The 26,849-nt window shown below is 39.2% G+C and overlaps 1 protein-coding gene across 1 annotated transcript in view; it reads right to left on the reverse strand.

The window, feature by feature from the left end:
• NUDCD1 (NudC domain containing 1) overlaps positions 1-26,849 on the reverse strand; it is a 90,195-nt gene that overhangs the window by 14,302 nt on the left and 49,044 nt on the right. The window contains exons 7-8 of the mRNA XM_002710736.5: positions 22,225-22,369; positions 16,969-17,094 (exon numbers count right to left, since the gene is read on the reverse strand). Of these exons, the coding sequence (XP_002710782.1) occupies positions 16,969-17,094; positions 22,225-22,369 (271 nt within the window). The remainder of the gene's footprint in view (positions 1-16,968; positions 17,095-22,224; positions 22,370-26,849) is intronic.

Raw genomic sequence — 26,849 nt, forward strand, 5'->3', positions numbered from 1 at the left:
ATTTTTTAAAAGCTGAAATCATACTATGTATCTTTTCTCATCACAACTGAATGAAGCTGGAAATTAACAACTAAAGAATCTCTAGAAAATATGCAAACACATGGAGAATGAACAATATTCTTCTGAATGAACTGTGGGTCATATAAGAAATCAAAAGGCAAATAAAAAGTTCCTGGAAATGAATGAAGATGACAATACAACATATCAAAACCTATGGGATCGAGCAAAAGCAGTGCTAAAAGGAAAGTTTATAGCAATTAGTACCTACAGCCAAAAAATTGAAAGACATCAAATAAATGATCAATGCACATCAAGGACCCAGAAAAACAAGAAGGAAACAAACCCAAAATTAGTAGGAGGAAAGAAAAAACTAAAATTAGAGAACAAAATTGAGACCAAAAAAAATACAAAAGATTAGTAAAATGGTAACTAAATAGAACTGATACCATATTGGCCCAAGTAACCAAAAAAACAAAAGGGGAAGGGAGCACCCAAATTAATAAAAGCAGAGATGAAAATAGAGATGTTAGATAGATACCACAGAAATCAAAAAAATGTTCACAAGTTACTATAAACAGCTATTTCCCAAAAAATTGGAAAACTAGAAGAAATAGATATATTTCTGGACACAATCTACCAAAACTGGGACATGACATAGGATAAAAGTTGGAAAATAATCAAGACAGAGGTTGAATCAGTAAAAAAGACCTTCCCAACAAAGAAAAGCCTAGAACCAGATGGCTTCACTGCTGAATTTTAAGAAACATTTAAGGAAGAACTAATTTGGGGCTAGTGCTGTGGTGTAGCAAGTTAAGCTGCTGTCTGCACCGCTGTTACCCGATAGGGGTGCCGGTTTGTGTTCCAGCTGCTCCACTTCTGATCCAGTCCCCTGCTAATGCACCTTGGAAAGCAGCAGAAGATGGCCCCAGTGAATGACCACCTGTATCCATAGAGGAGACCTGGATGAAGTTCATGATGACTAGCTTTGACCTGTTAAGCCCATGCCATTGCAGCTATTTAGGTAGTGAACCAGCAGATGGAAGACCTCTCTCTCTGTCTCTCCCTCTCTCTCCATAATTCTGACTTTCAAACGCAAGGAAGGAAGCAAGGGTGAAGAGAGGAAGGAAGGAAAGAAGAGAAGGAAGAGGAAGAAAAAGAACAACAAATTCATATTCTTCTCAAACTACTCAAAACAATTGAAAGGGAGGGCATCCTCCCAAACTCATTCTATGAGGTCAGCATCAACTTAATTACAAAACCAGAAAAATTACAACAAAGAGAAGGAACTAGAGACAAATATTCCTGGTGGACATAGATAAAAATATCTTCAACAAAATACTAGCTAATTGAATCCAACAATACATCAAAAAAGATCATTCACCAGGATGAAGTGGGATTTATTTCTGATATGCAGGGATGGTTCAACATGTGCAAATCAAAAACTGTGATACATTACAACAACAAACTGAAGAATAAAAACCATGATTATCTCCGATGTAGAGAAAGTGTTTGATAATATACAACATTGTTTCATGACAAAAATTGTGGTGGAATGAGAAGGCCATGCCAAAATGGCCGCTGGCAACGGAAACTGCCTGGCAACAGGCTGTGATTAGATGGCTTCAGAAACCACATGACAACAGAGCCTGTCTGGCAACAGGCTGTGATTGGATAGCTTCAGAAACCATATGAAGCTGTGTAGGAGGACTCAGGGTGTGGTTGGGACTTGGGCTGTCACTTTGGAAGGCTCTACATTCTCAGGTCTCCCTGGCTACCTGGTGAGGGACACTGGTAGGGAATCAGCTTATACTGAGGCCTGCACAAATCCTTTGTGTGGTCCTTGTGGCAGAGTGGACAAATAATATACCTACTGGGGCTACTGCCCAGGCAGTGGTCTCCTTTGAGGAAAGAAGCACAGCTTAGTCTACAACAGACAAGAACAAACCTCCTCTCTGATGTTTAAAAAAAAAAAAAAAAAGAGGAGATTTACCATGCCAAACCTGGGTGTGTCACCTCAGACATGCCCTATACCCTGAAGAAATGAACAGAGCTCCTTGTTCCAACCCACCACATGCCTCTAAGTATTCACTGAAAGCAGACACTCCACTAATCTACAGAGGCAAAGTACAAAGATAAAAGCCGCCACAGTGAAAAAACAATGAAGAAACAAACAAGTATCTCCACAAACGCCAAATAACGCACCGCTCTCGCCATTGCTATTCAATATAGTCCTGGAAGTTTTAGCTAGAGCCCTTAGACAAGAAAAAGAAATCAAAGAGATTCAACTTGGAAATGGGGAAGTTAAACCATCCCTACTTGCAAATGACATAACTCTATATATAGGGGATCGAAAAGACTCCACCAAGAGACTATTGGAACTCCTAGAAGAGTTTGGTAAAGTAGCAGGATATAAAATCAACACAAAAACCAACAGCCTTTGTATACACAAACAATGCCATGGCTGAGAAAGAAGTTCTAAGATCAATCCCATTTACAATAGCTACAAAAAAAAATCAAATACCTTGAAATGAATTTAACCAAGGATGTCAAAGATCTCTATGATGAGAATTATAAAATATTAAAGAAATAGAAGATACAAGAAAATGGAAAAACTTTCCATGTTTATGGGTTGGAAAAACCAATATCATCAAAATGTCCATTCTTCTGAAAGCAATCTACAGATTCAATACAATACTAATCAAAATAACAAAACATTCTTCACAGATCTAGAAAAAATGATGCTGAAATTCATACAGAAACACAAGAGACCTTGAATAACTAAAGCAACCTTATACAACAAAAACAAAGCCAGAGGCATCACTTTACCAGATTGAAAGACATACTACCAGGCAGTTATAATCAAAACAGTGTAGCCTGGTACAAAAATAGATGGACAGACCAATGGAACAGAATAGAAACACCAGAAATAAGTCCAAGGATCTACAACCAACTTATATTTCACCAAAGCACTAAAACCAATCCCTGGGGCAAGGACAGTCTCTTCAACAAATGGTGCTGGGAAAACTGGATTCCATGCAGAATATGAAGCAGGAACCCTACCTTACTCGTAATACAAAAACCCATTCAAAATGGATTAAAGACCTAAATTTATGATCTGAAACCATCAAGTTATTAGAAAACATTGGGGAAACCCTGCAAGACATTGGCACAGGCAAAGAATTCTTGGAAAAGACCTAAGAGGAACAGGCAATAAAAGCCAAAATTAACAAATGAGATTACATCTTACTGAAAAGCTTCTGTACTGCAAAAGAAGCACTCAGGAAAGTAAAGAGGTAACTGACAGAATGGGAGAAATTATTTTCAAACTATCCAACTGATAAAGGATTAATAACCAAATATATAAAGAGATCAAGAAACTCCACAGCAACAAAACAACACAAACAGCATTAAGAAATGGGCAAAGCCTGACTATTCCTGTAAGCCAGAGACTTTATGTAACTCTTCAAAACAAAAAGGGTAAGTAAAGTCTTTGCCTTTGTAACATCAAGACTGCTGCACCTTGAGGCAGTCACGCTATAGCTGCCTCTTTTGATTCTCTCTGGGAACTGCTATTGGCAATAAAAATTCCTAATAAAAAGGGTTTATAATCCACATAAGGGTAGCCAATCACCACCCACTAACTGGGATTCTGCAAGATATATATATATATATATATATATATATATATATATATATATATGACAGAGTGGACAGTGAGAGAGAGAGACAGAGAGAAAGGTCTTCCTTTTGCCATTGGTTCACCCTCCAATGGCCGCATATTCTTTTCATCTTAAGGGACATTCCACTTACAATTGGTTTTGTTCAAGTTTTACTTATGCTAATTAACAAATTTATATGTTTCAGAACTTGACTTCTGGGAATAACCAACCATACAGGGACACAGACACTGGTGGTAACTGAGACTGCTCCAGCTCACAAAATGAATTTTTAGATAACAGAGACAGAGACTTCCAGATCCGAGACAGTCAGGGCCTGCATTATGCCCCTCATAAGCACGAAGCAGCTTTAGAAGATATGATAATTCTACACCCTTCAACATCACTTAAGATTAAGGGAATGGAGTCTGTGAGGGGGAAATGTTGTAGACAGACATGTAGGATAAAATTGAACAGGTTTGTGAGCTGGAAGACCATGCCTTCACCATGCCCCTGTGTGACCTCATTTTCCTACCTGATCACATAACTGTGTGCTCACTGGCCAATCAGGCTAATTAACCACTCCCCTTTGGAAGTGGATTAAAGGCCTTGGACATGGTGGGCCCAGCCCCCTTTTTTTTTTTTGCCAATTGCCATTACGCACCCTTGCTGCCCCTGTGCCTCCAGGGCATGTGCCCTTCAGGCTATCTGCTCCATGCTTTCTAGCCTGCATGCTCCTCCACATGGCTGGCTCCTAGTACTCGGTATGAATCCAGATTTCCCTCTCTTTTAGATAGGGCCCTCACTCTCCTATGCATTTCTCACTGAATAAAAAGCTTAAAAACTTAAAAAAAAGTGCAAAGGACTTACACAGATATTTTTCATAAGAGGAAATCCAAGTGGCCAACTGACACACGAAAAAGTGTTTGGGATCACTAGCCATCAGAAAATGTAGTGCTGGCATCCCATATGGGTACTAGTTCAAGTCCCAGTTGCCCCTCTTCTGATCTAGCTCTCTGCTATTGCCTGGGAAATCAGTAAGAAGATGGCCCAAGATGTTGGGCCACTGCACCCGCATGGGAGACCTGGAAGAAGCTCCTGGCTCCTGGTTCCTGATCAGCACAGCTCTGGCCATTGCAACCACTTGGGGAGTGAACCAGTGGATGGAAGACCTCTCTCGCTCTCTCTGCCTTTCTTTCTCTCTCTGTGTAACTCTTTCAAATAAATAAATAAATCAAAAAAAATTAAATGTTGACTATCTGAAGTTACAGCTGTTGCAGACCATGGTATTACACTCATTTATTTTTTTACCCCTGAATTTTTAATAAATTTAATGGTACTTTTTGGCATTTTATTTGTAAACTAATACTCTACTAATGATAAAAAAAAAACCCTCTTGCCCTCTCGACTCTGTATAGTACTTGCTCTGACATCAAATTTCAAAGTATGTATCTGTGAGACAATACCCTTCTGAAGGAGACTTGAGCCATACTTTCTGCTTTATCGTGACCAGATCAAAATAGACAACCATGAAACTCATTAAGACCTGGCTCTATTTCAGGCATGGAAAGCCAAGACACTGTGGCAAAAAATGTCCTACATCAAGGACCTTGGTAGGTGAGACCACAGAGGAAAAAAATGGTCACCAAAGAAGGAGGTACTTTTAAACTCTGAAGGGAGGAGAAAACTTCTACTTTGCTTATGGCCTTGTCTAAATACTGATGGAGTCTGTGGATTCAAAAGGCTTCCATAGCCTAAGCAGCTCATGTCAAGAGCCTTGGGTGATCACTGATGTCACACATGAGTGTTAATTGTTAGATTAACAACAGGAGTCACTGTGTACTAACTTTCCATGCAGGAACTCTGTTCTCAAAGAGTTGCATTGTGAGAGTTAACAGTAAAACTTTTTCTCAAAGATTTATTTCGTTTTAGTGTATTAAGTGGAAGATATTCTTATGTCTCATAAGTTTTAGTTATGCCAAAGTGTCCAAGTCCATTGCTTGTTTTCTTAGGTACTTCCTTAATGATAAAATTCATTCACAAGGACTTTTTTCGTATTAAGTGGAGGATATTCTTATGTCCCATGAGTTATAGTTATGACTAAGTGCTTGCAAAAGATGTATCATTCTTGGCTGTTTCTTTAAAGTTAATTAAATTTCTAAAAAAAGTGAAATTAACTTTGAGATGCAATGGCTTTGAACGGTCCTTGTCTTGACTGTTGAGGAACAGTTTTGTGTGTGTGTGTTTGTGTGTGTGCAAATTTTTGAACTCTACTTAGTATAGAGTGGATCTTCTGTGTATAAAGTTAATTGAAAATGGATCTTAGTGGAGAATGGGAATGAGAATGGGAGGGGGGGAGAAAGAGAAGTGGGAGTATGTGTGGGAAGTTGGGTATGGTGGGAAGAATCACCATATTCCTAAAGTTGTACTTATGAAATGCATGAAGTTTGTATTCCTTAAATAAAAGGTTTCTTTGGGGAAAGGGAAAAAAACAAACAAACAAACAAACAAACAAACAAAAAAGACCTGGCTCTGGTATACTTTGCAGGAGGCAAAGTGAGAAACAACTATGCAGGATCTAGAAAAGGAAGAAGTGCCAAAACCAAAAAGAAAACAAATAAAAACATCTCTGATTCAATTTCTAAACTAAAATTTGAAAAAAAAAATGAACTTCTTAAAATTAAAAACAGGAATTCACATCAGATGAAGCTCAGTTTAAATACCTAATACATGCCTTAAAATAAACATGGATACTCCCCTCCAATAAATGAAGGCATTGATCCATTAAAAGTTGAACAAGAAATGATGAAGCTACAGAAGGAATGAACCAAATATATATATATATATATAAAATAGAAAAGAAATATAAACTTGCTGGTTTTGATGATACTTCTGTAAATGGCTAAGATGCTTAAAATCAGAAATGACTTCTTGGGGCCAGAGTTGTGACTTAGTGGGTTAAGCTGCCACTTGTAACACACTGGTATCCCACAACAGAGTGACTGTTCAAGTCTTGGCTGCTCTACTTCTGATCCAGCTTCCTGCTAATATGCCTGGGAAAGCAGTGGATGATGGCCCAAGTAACAGAGTCTTTGCCACCATGTGGGAAACAGGAGTTCCTGCTTTAGGCCTTGCCCAATCCTAGCTATGGCAGTCATTTGGGGAATGAATCAGTAGATGGAAGATATCTTTTTCTCATAAATCTTAATTAAAAAAGACTTCCTGAAAAGATCACATCCAAGGCATTATCAGGAAAGCAGAATCTACAGATGAATGCATGAGATGACTGTGAAGGAGCACAGTAAGATTTTACCCCAAAATGTGGCACCTGGCTTGCTGACTATTTTAAAATAAGTCTTTCAAAGTCAGCAGATGTGTGTAAGAAGATTTTAGTCTAATATATCCTTAAGATGACACCTGTATAAGAGAACACAACTGCCTTCCTCCTCTACCTCCACTCCCTTTGAAATCTTATGGCAGAGAATACTACTGAATAAGGTAACCACACTTGGGTAGACTTTGTTCCAGCTTTATCTTAAAAAAAGGTCTGTCTCTTGGACTCATTTCAATGCTAAATAGAATCACTATACAGCAAATTTCTGTCTCTGGGACCATTCATTCTCCTAGTAATTGTATAAGACTCCTCAAAATTGTCTACATTTCCCTTCTCCTCATTCTCCACAGAAAAGGAATATATTAACTTCTGAATCATGTTGGGCTAGTGGGTAATTACACTTTATGATTCCCTCTGTGCATGCAATAAATGTATGTATCTTTTCTATTTGTTTACTTTCAGTTCATTCCAGGTATCTTTAGAGCACAGAAGAAATTTCACTGGGGTAGACTATAAGATATCAAAAAGTATTAGAAATTGAAAGAGTATTAGAAATATCAAATAGTATTAGTATTGTTCGAAGGATCTATAAAGATCAAGTGAAGGTTATGTTTTACTAAACAAAGGACTAATTAAAGAATAAGACTTAACTCATCCTTCATCTTGGGTCTAAATTGAAATTAAAAATAGAAAAGGTTTATCTCCAAGATATTTGGACCCAGACCTAGCAGTTGTGGCCATTTGAAGAAGGAACGAGCAGATTGAAGATTTCTCTGTCTCTCCCTCTCTCTTTGTAACTCTGCCTTTCAAATAAATAAATAAATATTTTTTAAATAACTATCTACAATGTTTTGAAGAGAATAACAACAGAATAAGCAGCAACAGCTTGGACTGAAATAGAACAAATGAAAAGAGGTCTTCACGCCTTCCTAAATTTCTACAAGTTATAGAAGCTGGCTGTATAGTTTGCTAGAGCTCATTATTTGGCAACACCACAAGCTAAAGGATGCCTTGTAGTCACTAACATTTTCACACATATATTTACTCTATATTAGTTATCATTATAGTATAAGTGGTGACAACAAATTGCTATAATAATTTGTAAAGCACTTTTTTTTTTTTGACAGGCAGAGTGGACAGTGAGAGAGAGAAAGGTCTTCCTTTTCCGTTGGTTCACCCCCTCAATGGCCGCTGCAGCCAGCGTGCTGCGGCCGGCACACTGGGCTGATCCGAAGCCAGAAGCCAGGTGCTTCTCCTGGTCTCCCAAGTGGGTGCAGGGCCCAAGCACTTGGGCCATCCTCTACTGCCTTCCCAGGCCACAGCAGAGAGCTGGCCTGGAAGAGGAGCAACCCAACCGGGACAGAATCCAGCTCCCCGACCAGGACTAGAACCCCCGGGTGCCGGTGCCGCAGGTGGAGGGTTAGCCTATTGAACCGCAGCACCGGCCTGTAAAGCACTTTTATACAAAGTCAAAAATCCAAGATAAGGATGAAAAGTACACATATGGGATAATTTTAATGGTGATATTTATGATTAGGTAATGATTAAGCAACATGTGGTATAGTTATAGTTGGGAAATACATGTAGTATTTAAATACATGGACTCAAAAGTAAAATGCTTAGGGCAATATTAATTTTAAAAACAGCAGGTTACAAATTGAATCTACTATGATTACAGGCATAAAAAGGTTACACGAGGACTACCAGGTAAAAGTTTTTAAAATGTCAGTTTAACACTGGCACTTCCAAAGTAGAAAAATGGAAAATATATGCTAAAATGAATAAATTATATATTTGGATATCCACAAAGAAAAATTTTGAACAGTTACAATGAATGAAACAGCAATACAAGCCAATGTTGTTTTGTTTCATATATACAAAAGCAGAGGAAAAGCAGTCAGGAAAGAATACCCAAGAATGTGGTTCCATTTATTGTCGCTCCCCCATTCGCAGAGGAACGACACTAGACCCCGCGCTGTTCTTTTGTCTGCTCGGCCCTTCCCTGGTTAGCTCCTTCCCTGGTTAGCTGCCGTTCCCTTACTTGCGGAGGAACCACGCAGTCCCGGGTTAGCTGCTGGCCCCTCCACCTCTGTGGAGGGGCGGCACCCCCCCCCCCCCCCGCCGCTTTCCCCGCTTCCGCTCTCGGGGGCTGCTCAGATGTTCCTCAGGTGTTCCCTCAGATGTTCCTGGTGCATGTTGTCTCTCTCCTCCTCTATAGTCCTCTTCCACCAATCCCAACTCTGCTACCCACATGCCGAGCACGCTGCTCTCCTCCAATCAGGAGCAGGATCAGCTCCTGCAGCTTATCAGTCAAACTGATGAGGCAGCTGTGTAGAAGTTGTTTGGTCTCTCTCTCAGCGCCATATTGTGGGAGATCGGATGCATAGAATAAGCCTTAATTCCAATAACTTAGTCTAGTCTCAGTTGCTCCCCACAATTTATAGAGGTCAAGGATGTGAAAATAATCTATTATTAAGACGTGATAGGCGCTGGGCTGTGGCCCAGTGGGTTAAAGCCCTGGCCTGAAGTGCTGGCATCCCATTTGGGTGCCATTTCTAGTCTCTGCTCCTGTTCCAATCCAGCTCTCTGCTACGGCCTGGGAAAGCAGTAGAAGATGGCCCAAGATCTGGAGGAAGCTCCAGGCTCCTGGCTTCAGATTGGCACAGCTCTGGCCATTGCGGCCATCTGGGGAGTGAACCAGTGGATGGAAGACCTCTCTCTGTCTCTACCTCTCTCTGTAACTCTTTCAAATAAATAAAATGAGAACATTTTACTTCAAGTAGAACAGGAAAAGTATTTGTTGCCAATAATAAAATTAGAGCTTCTGAGCAAAATTTGGGGTTTAGGAAATCTTACTATGTTCATTACTATGAGGAGACTTCTTAACAATCTTTATATACTTTTCTATTCATACCAGTAGTATGTTAATAAATGCTTGTGTTTGTGAATGTGTGCTTTTACTGAATACCGAATGAATCAATATGAATATTGAAGGAACTTTACTGAATACTGAAATATCAAATGATATTAGAAAAATCTGCTCAATGCAGAGAACCAGTATTTCCAAATGGTCTGCATGGAAAAACATCCATTCCAAGTGCCCGAAAACCCAAGAGATTTTTTTTAACAACTACGTTATTATTTATTTCTATGATAGAGAAAGAGACCAGCAGATAGCCAGCAACAGAGTTCCCATCTGCTAGCTCGCTTCCTAAATGTGCACAACAACCAAAACTGGGCCACGCAGGAACCCAGAGTCAGGAACTCAACCCTGGTCTCCCACATGGGTGGCAGGGGTTCAATTACTTGAGTCATCACGGCTGCCTTCCAGGGTCTGCACTCAGCAGGAAGCTGTAGTCAGGAGCCGAGGGACAGAGCTGGGCGTCAAACCCAAGTACTCCAATGTGAGATGCAGGCTCCTTAACCACTAAGCCAAATGCCCACCCTAGCAATAGATTTTAAAGTAACAGAAAAAGAAAAGTTCACCAACACAGTCACAGTGTCAACACTGTAACCAATCTATACAAATTTAACACTTACTGAATTTTGACATAATATCAAAGAAAAGACCTTGCATACGAAAATATTAATCATATATACTCCTCTCTCCTTTCCAATTATATATCTGTATGAAACTGAATCTTATACTTCACATTTCAATACCCTGAATGCAGAAGCATATTCTATTATTATAATCATTAAAGAGATCAGCAAAAATGTAAAAAATACTATTCTTTTTTGCTCTAGAAAATTCCCTTATTTTCATTAGAAAATGGAATTTCTGTTAACTTATTTTTAAGTTTAACAGATACTTATTTTTAAGTATTTTGAAAAGTTCCTAGTTTAATTTCTAATAAATTTTGATACATATAATCCAAAGATGAAAATTAAGTATTACAAAGGGCTTAAGAATGTAAAATGTCCTAAGACCACAAGTCTGAAAACCATTTGTTTACTTTCTAAATGTTATTTTCCTATTTGTAACCTCTGATCCTATCTTTAAATCTTGCTGAGAATTAGCATATACAGTACACATTTTTTCTGCTTCCTTTCATGACATTAAATTAAGAAAATTTTACTATCTGAAACATCTCTGCTTTCTGTCTTGAGGAGTCTATTTAAGAGTAGAAAATACTGCTTTTAGATTTCAATCTTATGTTTTAAGCAATATTTGATGTATTATACTCTCTTACCTAAGAAATTCACAGTAACATAATTTTTAAAAACATCCTATCATCATTTGTTCACTTGAGTCATTTGATCACTACACATCAGTGTTGTCCAACATAAGCAAAATGGGAACCACATACAAAATTTTATATTTCCTAGTAGCCATACTAAAAAAGAAGCGGGGAAAATAGTTTCATAATATATTTAACCATATTCCAATATTATCATTTCAAGACAAAAAATTTATTAATATTACAAAATAATATTTTGTGCTAGGCTTTTAAAACCTGATTAGGTATTTTACACTTATAGCATATCTCAATTCAGGACTGTATAACCACATTTCAATTGCTCCATAGCCACCATCTGGCCAGTGGCTAATACTTTGAACAGCACAGCTCTAGAAGGAAGCAAACATAATTCATCTGAATTCCAGCTGAATTCTAGTTTTAGTTTCACCTTAGAGAGCATAGCTTTTCTACTTTTCTTCTTTAGCTCTAATATTTAGCATTTATTTTTTGTTTTGCTGTTTCAAACAAGTTTATTTATTTAACTTTTTATTTTCCAAATGGCAAATCTTAGCCCTGCATCCGTTTATTTCAGGAAAATTTATATATTGGAAATCTGTCATTTAAAATACAGAGTTCTGACCTTTCTGTTACGGTATTTTTTTTTCTAAAACTATAAAGACATCTACTGACCTTTCCATGTAATGTAACTTCAAATTGTCCAAAATCAAGGCAAATAAAATCAAGAAAGAACTCAAAGTAAACATCGCAGGAGATATAGATTACAAATCGTTTGTAAAGAACTTTGGTTTGGCCTGATTCCAAAACAGACATAACACCAAAATATCCAAGTTATAGCCTCCTTCAGTCTTTTCCTTCAATGAAAAGCCACTGGTAGGTATTCTCTTAGGAACACCAAAAAACCATTCTGAACAAGCTGAATTTGAGCAGGCAGACCTTGAATTTTATATGGTATACTAAAATGCACTTTCTTCTTAGCGCTATTCCATCTGCATTTATTCTGCTTATACACAAACAATAATGTTTACGTATTTTACTTCCTCATTGTTTGTCTATATTTAAAAGAATGGCTAATAACAAAAAACGCAAAAGGAAACTTTAGTTTCAAATTCAACCCAAGAGGAAAAAGATAAAAATGCTTAGTTTTTTTGTTTGTTTTTTTTTTTGTGTGTGTGTGTGTTTTTTTAAAGGAGTAGCTGGGACTAGAACTGGCGCCCATATGGGGCCACAGTGCTGGTCCCTAATAATTTTCTTTTTATTTGACAGGTAGAGTTACAGACAGCGAGAGAGAGACAGAGTGAAAGGTCTTCCTTTCATTGGTTCACTCCCCAAATGGCCGCTACGGCCAGCGCTGCGACAATCTGAAGCCAGAAGCCAGGTGCTTCTCCCTGGTCTCCCTTGTGGGTGCAGGGGCCCAAGCACTTAGGCCATCCTCCACTGCCCTCCTGGGCCACAGCAGAAAGCTGGACTGGAAGAGGAGCAACCGGGACTAGAACCCGGTGCTGCAGGTGGAGGATTAACCAAGTGAGCCTAATGGTATGTTAACTGGACTTAAACCAGTAAACATGTACAAAGGCCATCTCACTAGTCAAAGTGATCAGTTTCAGTTCACAATTGATCATACTGATAGGTCTAAGAGTCAAAAGGATCACATAAACAAGACTAGTGTCTGCTAATACTAACTGGCAGAATCAAAAAGGAGAAGGATCCAACATAGGAAGCAGCATACAACAGCAGACTCATAGAATGGCAGATGTCCTAAACAGCACTCTGGCCTCAGAATCAGCCCTAAGGCATTCAGATCTGGCTGAAGAGCTCATGAGAGTATTTTAGGCATGGAAATCCAAAACACTCTGGCAAAAACAAACAAACAAACAAACAAACAAAAAAAACAAACACCACCCACAAACAACTAAATGAAAGATCTCTGTGAGTGAGAGCCCAGTAGAAAGAACGGGCCATCAGAGAAGGAGGTAGGTTTCTCTGAAAGGAGGAAAGAACTTCTACTTTGACTATGGCCTTGTCTAAATAAGATCAGAGTTGGTGAACTCAAAAGGCTTCCATAGCCTTGGCCACTCATGACAAGAGCCTAGGGTGATTACAGACATCATAAACAAGAGTATCAATTGTTAAGTCAACAACAGGAGTCACTGTGCACTCACTCCCCATGTAGGATCTCTGTCCGGAATGTGTTGTCCAATGTGAATTAATACTATAACTAGTACTCAAACAGTACTTTACACTTTGTGTTTCTGTGTGGGTGTAAACTGTTGAAATCTTTACTTAATTTATGCTAAATTGATCTTCTGTATATAAAGATAATTGAAAATGAAAAAAAAACCAGTAAACAATGAAGTGTAATTAAAAACATAAAACATATGTATTAAATGCTAGTAATGTCTAATTGAATACTGTTTCTTAAAGCTAGGATGCAATGAGGGACTATACATCTATCTACATTATTTAGGAAAACATTTTATTCAGAAGTATACTGACTACAATAGCTTGGGATCTCCAAATTGCAATTTATAGATCCTCAGGTTTAGGGAGCATCATGGTAGAACATACTAAAAGCCTTCAGTACTAGTTTCTAATATTGGCTTCTTCATCCTATATAAACATCATCTATTTCAAGTTGGTCTAATACATCTATAAAATTATGATGAAATACAGTTAATTCTGCATATCTACAGTTTCTTCAAAGGTAGAAGGACTGTCCCTCGTATTATGTATTTTATCACTTCCCTACTCTTGATGATGATACTGAGAAAAACCACTATTTTGACATTCTATACTTCCATGAATCCCTGAGGATTGAACTGACATCTGATTGGTAAACACAAGAAGAAAAAACCGGGTAGATTCTGCTCAGTTCTATTTATTTTTATTCTTTCCCGTAATGAGCTAGAGGCCTAACGCAATAAGAAGTTTCCAATGCTGCTCCAAAGGAGGCCAGATGTGGCTTAGCATTTTCTCTGATAATGATTAAATATGCTAAATTCCATGGTTTAGTGAGTACATTCATGAGGCTTGTAATAATTTGTTAATGCTAAAATTTTATTTTGTTCCTGTCACTCCTTGGTTCTAATCAATGTACTCAAACACAGAGATCATTACTGGGTATCTGATCTAGTTATTTACTAATTATCAGTAGTAAAACAGACCTGAAATTTTCAGAGAAGTTATTTTCATTTTTTAATTTTTAAAAAAGATTTATTTATTTTGAAAGGCAGAGTTACACAGAGAGAGAAGAGAGAGCTATCTTCTATCTGCTGGTTTACTCCCCAGATGGTGGTAACAATCAGCAATGGGCCATGATTAAGCCAGGAGCCAGGAGCCAGGAGCTCTAGCCAGGTCTCCCACATGAGTGGCAGGGGCCCAAATACTTGGGCCACCTTCCACTGCTTTTCCCAGGCCATTAGCAGGGAGCTGGATTGCAACTGGAGCCCATTTGGGATGCCAGAGTTGCAGGTGACGCCACAACACCAGACCCCAAATAAGTTATTTTTAAGTAGTAACATTTTATGATACCTAAGATCAGTACCTTCCCCATAAAAGGGCAGGAAACAGTTCTGGCAGTTACAACTCCTAGGACCATAACTTTAGGAAGACAGGCCAGATCCTTCATTACAGGAAAAAATAATTTTCAGTTAGATTCAAAAGGCTTCTATCAATCACATTTACAGGGCCAGTGCTGTGGCGCCGGTTAAGCAGCTGCTTGTACTGCCAGTTGAGTCCTGGTTATTTCACTTCTGATCCAGTTTTCTGCTAATTCAACTGGGAAGGCAAGAGAAGATGGATCAAGTTACTTGAGCCCCTGCCACCCACATGAAGACTAAGATGAAGAACCTGGGCCCCGGCTTCAGCCTGACCTAGACCTGGTTGTTGGGGACATTTGGGGAGTGAACTAGCATATGGGACTGTGCTTTCACTCAACTCTCAAGTAGCAGATGGAAGTGTGCATGGTCCCACTCTCTGCCTTTCAATTAACTCACTATGGAATTACATCAGAACAACATTTAGGAAGCAAAACTTCTGGAAAAGATAAACAGCTTTGACTTATCTGGGCTTGGGATTAATATAGATTGGATATGACAATCTGACTGACAACAGTGTTCACTCTTCAATTACAAGAGTGATTGAGCTAGAAGGGGAGACAGAGGTATAGACAAATTTCTTGAGATCCAACATGGACCTAAAACAGTAATTTATTTATGATGAGTCTAAAGCTTATTAAGCAACTACAATGAATCAGAACCATTGAGAGTATTCGAAACATTGTGATAAACAAGGTAACATCCAGGTGCCTTTTAGAACTTCTGGGTCTCACAGGGTGGTGGGAGGAGAAGTGCTGAAGTACAATTATAAAGCAAGTACTTTATTTTGATACAGCTTCTATGTCAATTTTGCCTAGCCACTGCTCTTATGCAATTTCACCCAATTTACCTACATAAATATAACCTAGAAATAATTTCTATAACTCCATTGAGTACTATCAGACTCAGCCATCAAATAAAGCTGTTAAGTACCAAAAAAAGACTAGGAAAGGACAATCGCTGAGAGGAACACTTACACTCAGAGACTTTCTTTTAACCACTAAGATGTTGTGCTGGAGTTTAGATCTGGTAAATCAAAGACTCATGACCCTTATAATTTTGCTTCCATGAACTCTGTTAGAATACACTCTCCCTCAAATCTCTGTAAGACAAAGATATTCTAGGCCAAATCTGACAGAAATGAATATTTACTAATGATTAAGGATTCCCCTAAGCAAGAATACATAATAAAGTACTAAATTTTAATAATCTCCATTTACAAAATGGAAAACCAAATCCTGGAATCCTGGGACAGCATGAAACCATACTAGGAAATATTCTTCAGGATCTTGATGCACACCGAAGGGGAAAAAAAATAAAATAAAAAAAAATAAAAAATAAACAAAAAAAAACCAGATGAATTAAGGGGTTGAAACAAAATTCCAAAATGGAACAAAAGTGGAAAAAACTAAATCACCAGATAAAGTGTTTTCCAAATTTAAAAGTCATGCAAATCCCTAAGAAACACTAAGAAAAATAAATGAAAAAATCTTCAAGAGAAGTTAGTATATGAAACAGCCAAAAGTAAAAAACAAAAAACTACACATTTTTAAAACAAGAGCTTAATATCTCACATACCAATGGTGATAAATATCAAATGAAAAACTGAAGGTACAGGTAAAGATGTAGCGAAAGAGAGAACTATAAACATTACCAATGAGAATATAAAGTAGAAATTAATTTGTCTGAAGACATCTGTAACTGTTAAATAAATATCCCTGAATATAGAAAAGGCTTCATATAACAAAGGAATTTTTAAAATAGTAACATCGTAATAATGTAGTTAAAAAGCCATTAAGAATATTATACTATGTAGAAAAAAACAATTGACATACACATATAACAACATCATAGTGTAATCTAACCACTAAACAAGGATCAAAATAGCACGACAGAACGGTTGATGTCATAGCGTTCAGAAAAAAAAGGAGGAAAAGTTCTTGTAAATCACACAGTCAACACTATATATAAAACAACCTGTAGAGAATAAGTGTCAACTGAAAGATTATCAGTACCCAAAACAAACACTGTTTTATGGCGGTATGGAAAAATGTTAATTTACAGACTGATCAGATAGCCAATAAAGCAACCTACACAGAACATGTTTTTGATTATTCACTTATCGTCTGAGTAAATTCTACTTATTTATAAAATCATAGAAATACTTTTTATAAAGGACTTACCACATGAGTAGTTTTTAATGTATTGCCATCAAATCTGCATAAACTGGAACTCTCTTCAAAGAAAATATCGCATTCTTCTAACTCTTGAGCATTACAAGGAGGTTTTTCTTTATCTGGATTTGGATTCTTAGACCAGAAAATAAAATAAAATAAATAATAATATAGCAAATAATTAAAAATTAATATGACCCACAAAAACATAATCAACAAGAATAGGCACAGACACAGTATGGACTGAGCAGAAAAAGACATCAAAAGAAGTATAAGCACAATCTGAAAAACATAAAGGAAAACTGAAAATGCTGACAGAAGCAGATGAATATTATAAAAACAAGAAACAAACTTAACTCCTAGATATGAAAATATAGTATCTGAAATGGGAAACAAACAGATGGTATTGACAACAATCATGGCAGAAGGTCTAATTAAGGGGCCTGCACTGTGGCACTGTGGCTAAAGCCTCTGCCTATGAGACCAGCATCCCATATGGGCACTGGTTCGAGTCTCAACTGCTCTGCTTCCTATCCAGCTCCCTGCTAGTGCATATGGGAAAGCAGCAAAGGACAATCGAAGTGCTTGGACCACCGCACCATGAGGGAGTCCCAAAAGAAACTCCTGGCTCCTGGATTTGGCCTGGCCCAACCCTGGGCCATTGTAGCCATTTGCAGTGAATGGAGACCTCCCTCTCTCTCTGTAACTCTGCCTTTCAAATAAATAAAATAATTTTTAACAGGCCAATTAAAATTGAAACACATAAGAGGAATTCAAAATGTTCATGGAAAATTGAATTAAAAAATAAGCAATATAAACTTTCTGAACATAAGATTCATCAAGTTCAATACCAGTCATTTATTCCTTCTTTAAAGAAGTGAGGGTTCTGAAAAAGTAACGACAGAAGCCTATTTTACACTATTAACTGAAGAAATATCCGTGCCCTTTAAAGATTTTTGTTTTTGTCCCCAAAGAAACCGTTTATTTAATGAGTAAACTTTCATAAGCACAATTCAGGGATACAGTGATTCTTCCCATCAAACCCACCCTCCCACCCTACCACATTCTCCCTCTCAAATTCCCAGTCCAATTCTTTGTTAAGAAAACAAACAAACAAACAAAAAACTATTCCTCAACAGTCAAGACAATGGTTGTTCAAGTCATTGCTTCTCAAAGTGCCAATTTCACTTCTACAGATTTCATTTTAGGTGCTCTATTAGTTATCAAGGATCAGGGAGAACATATACTATTTATCCCCTTGTAACTGATTGTCTTATTTCACTAAGTATGATGTGTTCCACATTCATCCATTTTGTTGCAATTCACTAGGTTTGATTTTTTTTTTACCATTGTGTAGTATTCCATAGAGTACATATCCCATAATTCCTTTATGCAGTCATCAGCTGATGGACATTTAGGTTGATTCCATGTCTTAGCTAATGTGAATTGAGCTGCAATAAACATGGAGGTGCAGATAACTCTTTTATTTCCTGACTTCACTTCCCTTGGGTAAATTCCCAGGAGCGGGATGGCTGGGTCATATGGCAGGCCTATATTTAGATTTCTGAGATATCTCCAAACTGATTTCCGCAGTGGGCTTAACAGTTTACATTCCCACCGACAGTGGGTTAGCGTCCCTTTCCCCCCACATCCTCGCCAGCATCTGCTGTTGGTAGATTTCTGTATGTGAGCCATTCTAACTGGGGTGAGGTGAAACCTCATTGTGGTTCTGATTTGCATTTCCCTGATGGCTAGTGATCCTGAGCATTTTTTCATGTATCTGTTGGAATTTGGATTTCCTCTTCTGAAATATGTCTGTTTATGTCCTTGACACATTTCTTAACTGTGTTGCTTGTTTTGTTGTTGGAGTTTCTTGATCTCTATATATTGTTTATTAATCTTTTTTCAGTTGCATAGTTTGCAAATAATTTCTCCCAGTGGATGGAAGACCTCTCCCTCTCTCTCTGCCTCTATGTAACTCTGACTTTCAAACAAATAAATGAATCTTAAAAAAATAAAGAGTCAGGCAGAAACAAATGAGGATAATGTGGACTCTCAATGATTTTGATTGAAACTACTGCAAAATTATCTGTGTTTCATGAGAGGAATGAGCAGAAACACTGTCATGGTGGAGATGGGTTCTCTGCTGAAGGTTTTCTTGGTGTTTTTTCTGCTAAAGCTTTGGCTAACTTTCACGGCATAAGCAGTGTTATCATTCGTTGGCACTTCTGAAAGTCACCAAATAAAATGCCTTGAACATCCCAAAGAACTGTTGTCATAACCTTTGTTCCTGACTGGTCTGTTTTTGTTTTGACTGGACCACTTCCACCTCTTAGTAAAGTTGCTTTGATCATGCTTTATCTTTAGGATCTTACTGGTAAAGCTATGTTTCATCTCTTGTTTGAAGACTTTGAAGAAATATATCAGGATCATGTCTCCATTTCTTTAAAATTCCACTGAAAACTCTGCTCTTGTCTATAGCTGATTTGGGTGCAAAACTTTTGGCAATCATCAAGTAAGAAAGTCTGATCAGGCCAGCGCCGCTGCTCAATAGGCTAATCCTCCACCTAGCAGCGCCAGCACACCGGGTTCTAGTCCCAGTCGGGGCGCCGGATTCTGTCCTGGTTGCCCCTCTTCCAGGCCAGCTCTCTGCTGTGGCCTGGGAGTGCAGTGGAGGATGGCCCAAGTGCTTGGGCCCTACACCTCATGGGAGACTAGGAGAAGCACCTGGCTCCTGCCTTCAGATCAGCGCGGTGCGCCGGCCGCAGTGTACTGGCAGCAGCTGCCATTGTGGGGTGAACCAACGGCAAAAAGGAAGACCTTTCTCTCTGTCTCTCTCACTATCCACTCTGCCTGTCAAAAAAAAAAAAAAAGTCTGATCAACTTTCAATTTTTCAATCAGAATTGTGTATGCTGAACCAATTAAGATGTATGAGGTGCTGATCTAAACTACTGATAATCATCGGTCCTTCCCAATTCGGGCATGAACAAGATCAATTTTTTCTGCACAAATTGATGTGGATGGTCTGCTGGTATGGGCTTCATCTTCACTGTCTCTTCCCTTATTAAAATGAGTTACCCATTGCAAGCAGTTGACTTCTTAAAACATTGTTCACCTAAATTTTTCATAAAGCACCAATGACTTCACTATTTTGCTCCCCAATTTTTTTTTTTTTTTTTTGGACAGGTAGAGTTAGACAGTGACAGAGAGAGAGAGAGAGAAAGGTCTTCCTTCCGTTGGTTCACCCCCCAAAGGGCCACCACGGCCGGCATACTGCGCCAATCCGAAGCCATGAATCAGGTGCCTCTTTCTGGTCTCCCATGCAGGCGCAGGGCCCAAGCACCTGGGCCAACCTCCACTGCCTTCCCAGGCCACAGCAAAGAGCTAGACTGGAAGAGGAGCAACCGGGACTAGAACTTGGTGCCCATATGGGATGCCAGCGCTGCAGGCAGAGGATTAGCCAAGTGAGCCATGGTGCCGGCCTTGCTCCCAAATTTTACCATAAATTTGATATAGGTTCCTTCTTTAAGTTTAACAGAATTTATGTTTTGGCTCTTTTCAAACCTTCTTAGTGCCTCAAACTAAACACTATTCAGACATGCTATAACAAGCTAACGTTGAATTTATTTGTTGCAAATAAATTTTGAAATCTAGGGGCCGGCGCTGTGGCGCAGCAGGTTAACACCCTGGCCTGAAGTGCCGGCATCCTATATGGGTGACAGTTGGAGTTCTGGCTGCTCCACTTCGAATCTAGCTCTCTGCTATGGCTTGGGAAAGCAGTAGAAAATGGCCCAAGTTCTTGGGCCCCTGCATCTGCGTTGGAGACCTGGAGAAGCTCCTGGCTCCTGATCGGTGCAGCTTTGGCCGTTGCGGCCAACTGGGGAGTGAACCAATGGATGGAAGACCTCTCTCCCTTCCTCCCTCCCTCCCTCTCTCTCTCAGTCTAACATGTAATAAATTAAAAGAGGGCAGGAAGAATGGAAAAGTACTGTGAACAAATAATGGACACAACTTTTTCAAATTTGATTAAAGCTATAATCATACAGATTCAAGAAGGGAAAAGAATCCCCAGGATAACTTTTTTTTTTAATAAACAAAATCTCAGCAAGTCACATTACAATGGAACTGCTTAGTACTAATAAGGAGAAAATCCTAAAAGCTGTTGGAGGAAGAAAAAAACACTGTAGAGAGGTGAGTATAAAGATTTGAAAAACACCAAACTGCCTTCAGTTTCAGATGACAAGATTCTATGTTTATTTTTTCAAACACATCACTGGTGTTCAATCATAAACAACTTTCTCATAAATATCAATATTCCTTTGAAACCATCCAATTTAAAATGTAGTTAGCAGCAACGATCTACAACCTCAAACTAAGCCTCCACTCTGATCACTTATATTATCCCCAAAGGCTTTCACAATCAATATGTGCTGAAAGAATCAGCATAGGGTAATGCAGCCTGCAGAGTGTGCTGGGCTACAAAGTCAAAGTTTTATAATCCAAAATATGAACTCGAGGGACTTCTGAAATTAATCACTCCAGGCAAATATGAAACTTTCTTTATTTTGGCCATGTTTCTTTTTTGACAGAAACATTCATTTTCAATCTTCTTTCTTTTCTACCTTGGGAAACAACTAACACTATAGTATAAATGATTTCTTACACAATCTTTCTCATCACTACAATTCAAGAAGGCAGTAAGTTACACATTTTACATATGTTGATGTAATTTTTGGTAAATGAACTTATCACTGATGCTCTGGATACTGCTGTAATTTGTTCAAATTCTTAATATAATCTTATATGTAATTAGATGGAAATATATTCAGCCTCATGCTCGAGTGAATATTGTGTTGTCATGGTAATCATTATAATGAATTACTTTCTCAGTCAGAAGTAACTATACTATAAATAATATATATACATATACACCCTTGAAGGATTCCAAGATCACCTAGAACATCTCAATGATGATAAGTTAAAATTATTAGCACATAAACTATAAGATTATAACTTTTGCCTCTGCCAGCACTGGTCATTTGATATGTACAGATACATATATGTGCATACCCTTTACACAATATGCCCACACATATATGTAATTACATAATGTAAGAAATTAGTATTAGAGATTCAATCCACACCACACATAATCAAGTCTGTTATATCAGGAAAAGTAAAGCAATGTTTGAAAAACATGGAATAATCCTCCCATAACATCCTTTGGGTCAGTGGAAAGTCACATTAATATTTCAACTGCTTACCAGTTCCTCTGATGTCAAATGCATCAAACGTTCAGCTATTGCAGCACATTGGGCTGAGTCTCTTATAAGTTCCCCTTGTTTATCACCAATCACTAGCTCAGGCCATGTCATTCCTTCATTCTTCTTGATCAAGGAAATCTCCAAGCTATAGGTTTAAAAAAGTAATGTTGTATTAAGCAGCTTATAAAATCAGTAAAAAACAGAGGATTCTTCCGTAAGAAATTACTATCTTGTTCCTTTTAGTTTTTATATGTGACAGAAAACCTCTGTTCCAAGAGAAAATGATTTGGATTTAATATACAATAAGAAAGTACCACTGGAAATGGTACATCAAGTTTGGAAAGCACAGGACCAAGATTGGAAAGTACTGTTGTAAATCAGGTATCACTGTATTTTATAGCATTTAAGTAACAAAAGTAAGGGCAGCAAGTACCATGAGACATTTGTTGGGGGTAGAATAGGGATGGGGTAGGCATAAGGCAAACCGGAAAAGGCCTATAACAAAAAAGTACTTCTTTGTATGTGGAACTATAAATTAACTTCATTTTCACAAATTAAAAGAAAAGTACACAATTATTAATATAAAGGCCAGGAAGATTAAATCAATGAAAATGTATTTTTAAAAATATGCTTAGGGCTTGGCAATGTGGCACAGGCAGTTAAACTGCTGCTGCAAAGCCAGCATCCCAGTCCCAGCTGGTTCCACTCCAATCCAGCTGCCTGCTAATGCACCTGGGAAAACAGCAGCAGATGATCCCAGTGCTTGGGCCCTTGCTATCCATGTGGTAGACCTGGATGGAGTTTCAGGTTCTTGGCTTCATCCTGGCCCAACCCTGGTTATTTTGGGGGTGAATCAAGAGATGGCAGGTGTCTTGCCCTCTCTCTCTCCCCCTCCAACTCTGTCATTCAAATAAATAAATCTTTAAAAAAAACTAACTTATTTAAAATCTAATTCTGTACTTTCAAGCCATTAAACATACTTCAAATGAATAAAGGGGGCCTGCCAAGAAATACTGAAATCAAGAACTAACAGAGCAGGGAAGGGAGAAAGAGGTAACTAAGGACATGTGAGAATAAGGAAGTGGGTCCCCTTTCCTTTGGTATAAGAAAAGAAATGCAGGTAAGATGTTTGGGAGCAGCTGTTGCCGTTAAGAGAGAAAAGTGGGTTGCTGTTAGTTGCTCCACAGCAAAGAGACCTTTAACACAGACCATCTTTGGTGCATGTGTGCTACCCTAACTCACGGCCCAGAACATAACTGCAAGCAGACAATTACAAGAATACAATAGGCCGGCGCCGCGACTCACTAGGCTAATCCTCCGCCTACGGTGCTGGCACCCAGGGTTCTAGTCCCGGTCGGGGCGCCGGATTCTGTCCTGGTTGCCCCTCTTCCAGTCCAGCTCTCTGCTATGGCCCGGGAGTGTAGTGGAGGATGGCCCAGGTCCTTGGGCCCTGCACCTGCATGGGAGACCAGGAGAAGCACCTGGCTCCTGGCTTCGGATCAGCACGGTGCGCCGGCCGCAGCGGCCACTGCAGGGTGAACCAATGGCAAAGGGAAGACCTTTCTCTCTGTCTCTCTCTCTCTCTCACTAACTCTGCCTGTCAAAAAAAAAAAAAATACAACAGTAACTATTATCATCATTATCAAACAGAACATGCAAACTTACCAGCTACTCTTTTTGAAGGGAATTCATTACAGCATTTTAAAGTTTTCTGAAATTGCTTATTTAAGGCACTATACAAAATAATATCTTCCTTGTATGAGTCCTTAAGATTAGCATTGAAAATCATCACATCAATAATGCTGAAATTTAGTTATATCTTCTAACAAAAAGCTAATTTTGATAATGATGAGGATGAAGATGATCATAATGACTGCAGCTTATACTTAGCTAATGCTTATCATATGTTGGGCTCTATCTTACGTTATGTGTTTTAACTCATTTATTGTTTATCACAACTATATAAGGCACTTTTATCATGACTATTCTAAAAGTAAAAAAAGGGGGGGGCACTGAGAGTTTAAATAACTTTCAAGGATACAATCTAGTAAAGCTGTCTGGTTCAAGTCTATGTTCTTCTCTACTGCACTATTATTTCGGAAAAAATATATATAGGGGCCGGTGCTGTGGTCCAGTGGGTTAAAGCCCCAGCCTGTAGCACCCAGCATCCCACTCGGGTGCCAGTTTGAGTCCCAGCTGCTCCTCTTCCGATCCAGCTCTCTGCTACGACCTGGGAAAGCAGTAAAAGATGGCTCAAGTCCTTGGGCTCCTGCACCGCGTGGGAGACCTGGAAGAAGCTCCTGGCTCCTTGTTTCAGATCAGCTCTGGCCGTTGTAATCATTTGGGGAGTGAACCAGCAGAATGGAAGACCTCTCTCTGGCTTTACCACTCTCTGTACCTCTATCTTTCAAAAAAATAAAATAATTCTTTAAAAAAAAAGTATATATGTAAATAACTATTAAAGAACTTTTATGCACTGACCCAAAGATATACACACTATTCATAGTTGCTAAATAGATTTGAGAGTTTATACAAATCTTCGTTATAAAGAATTTCTATATCATCAGTAATTTGTCCACCTAACCAATACAACTGTATTATTAAAAGTGCATTTCTGTATTTTAAAACTAGCATCATATCCTTCCACCCAAGCAGAAAAGGAACATACAGGGGCCGGCGCTATGGTGTAGCAGTTAAAACCACTGTCTGCAGTGCCGGCATCCCATATGGACACCGGTTCAAGAACCGGCTGCTCTACTTCCGATCCAGTTTTCTGCTGTGGGCTGGGAAAGCAGTAGAAGATAGCCCAAGTCCTTGGGTCCTTGAACACTGTCGCTCCCCATCTTCGTGGAGGAACGACACAGGACCCTGCGCTGTTCTTTTGTCTGCTCGGCCCTCCCCGGGTTTGCTGCTGGTTCTCCCCGGGTTGGCTACTGTCCCTTCCACCTCCGTGGAAGGGCGGTTCCCCCTGCCACATTCCCCACTTCCGCGGGGGAGAGGCACACCGCCGGCCGGCTCTCTCGGGGGCTGCACAGGTGTTCCCCTTAGATGTTCCTCTTCCACCAATCCCAACTCTGCTACCCACACGCCAAGTACGCTGCTCTCCTCCAATCAGAAGCAGGTCCCACAGTTTATTGGTTGAACTGGAGGCAGCTGTGTAGAAGCTGTTTCCCTTCTCAGCGCCATATTGTGGGAAAGCAGATGCATAGAATAAGTCTTAATTCCAGTAACTTAGTCTAGTCCGAGTTGCTCCCCACAGAACATGGATGGGAGACCTAGAAGAAGCTCCTGGCTTCTGGCTTTAGATTGGCTCAGCTCCAGCAGTTGTGGTCATCTAGGGAATGAACCAGCAGATGGAAAACCTCTCTCTCTCTGCCTCTTCCTCTCTGTAGCTGTGCCTTTCAAATAAATGAATAAATCTTAAAAAAAAAAAAAAAAAGAAGAAGAAGAAGAAGAAGAAGTGGCCAGAACCATGGCTCACTTGGCTAATCCTCTGCCTGCAGCGCCGGCACCCTGGGTTCTAGTCCTGGTGGGGGCACCGGGTACTAGTCCTGGTTGCTCCTCTTCCAGTCCAGCTCTCAGCTGTGGCCCGGGAGGGCAGCGGAGGATGGCCCAAGTGCTTGGGTCCCCGCACCCGCATGGGAGACCAGGAGGAAGAACCCAGCTCCTAGCTTCGGATCAGCACAGAGCCGGCCATAGCGGCCATTAGGGAGTGAACCAAGAGAAGGAAGACCTTTCTCTCTCTCTCTCTCTAACTCTGCCTAGCAAAAGAAAAAAAAGGTACAACTTACATAATAAACATCAGATTAAAATCTCTCCAAATTTCCACATGCAGACGTATGAAACAAGACCCCCTCAACTTACATCTTACACAAAAATCCACTCAAAATGGATCAAGGGTCTAAATCTACAACCCATGAAAATATTAGAGAACATTGGAGAAACTCTGCAAGACACTGGCATAAGCCAAGATTTTTTGGAAAAGCTCCAGAAGCACAGGCAATCAAAACCAAAATTCACAAATGAGATTGCATCAAGCTGAGAAGCTTCTGCACTGCAAAAGAAATACTAAGCAAAATAAAGAGGCAACCAACCAAATGGGAGAAAACATTTGCAAACCATGAGACTTATAATAGATTAATATTCCATCAGGAAAATGCAAATCAAAACCACAATGAGGCTTTACTTCACCCCAGTTAGAAATGCTCTCAAACAGAAATCAACAAACAATAAATACAGGCAAGGATGTGGGGGAAAAGGTACTGTAATCTACTGTTAATGGGAATGTAAACTGGTGCAGCCATTGTAGAAGACAGTATGGAGACACCTCAGAAATCTGAAAATAGACCATATGACCCAGCAAGTTCACCCTTGGGAATTTACCCAAACTAAATGAAATCAGTATATGATAGAGTTATCTGTACCCCCTCGTTTATTGCAGCTCAATTCACAAGAGCTAAGCTATGGAATCAACCAAGATGTCCAGCAACTGATGACTCTATAAAGAAATTATGGTATATATACACTATAGGATACTAGTCGGTGGTTAAAAAAAATGAAATCCTAGCCGGCACCGTGGCTCAATAGGCTAATCCTCCACCTGCGGTGCTGGCACACGGGGTTCT

The sequence above is a fragment of the Oryctolagus cuniculus genome, chromosome 6 (assembly GCF_964237555.1).
Source record: "Oryctolagus cuniculus chromosome 6, mOryCun1.1, whole genome shotgun sequence".
In the NCBI taxonomy this organism is placed as follows: domain Eukaryota; kingdom Metazoa; phylum Chordata; class Mammalia; order Lagomorpha; family Leporidae; genus Oryctolagus; species Oryctolagus cuniculus.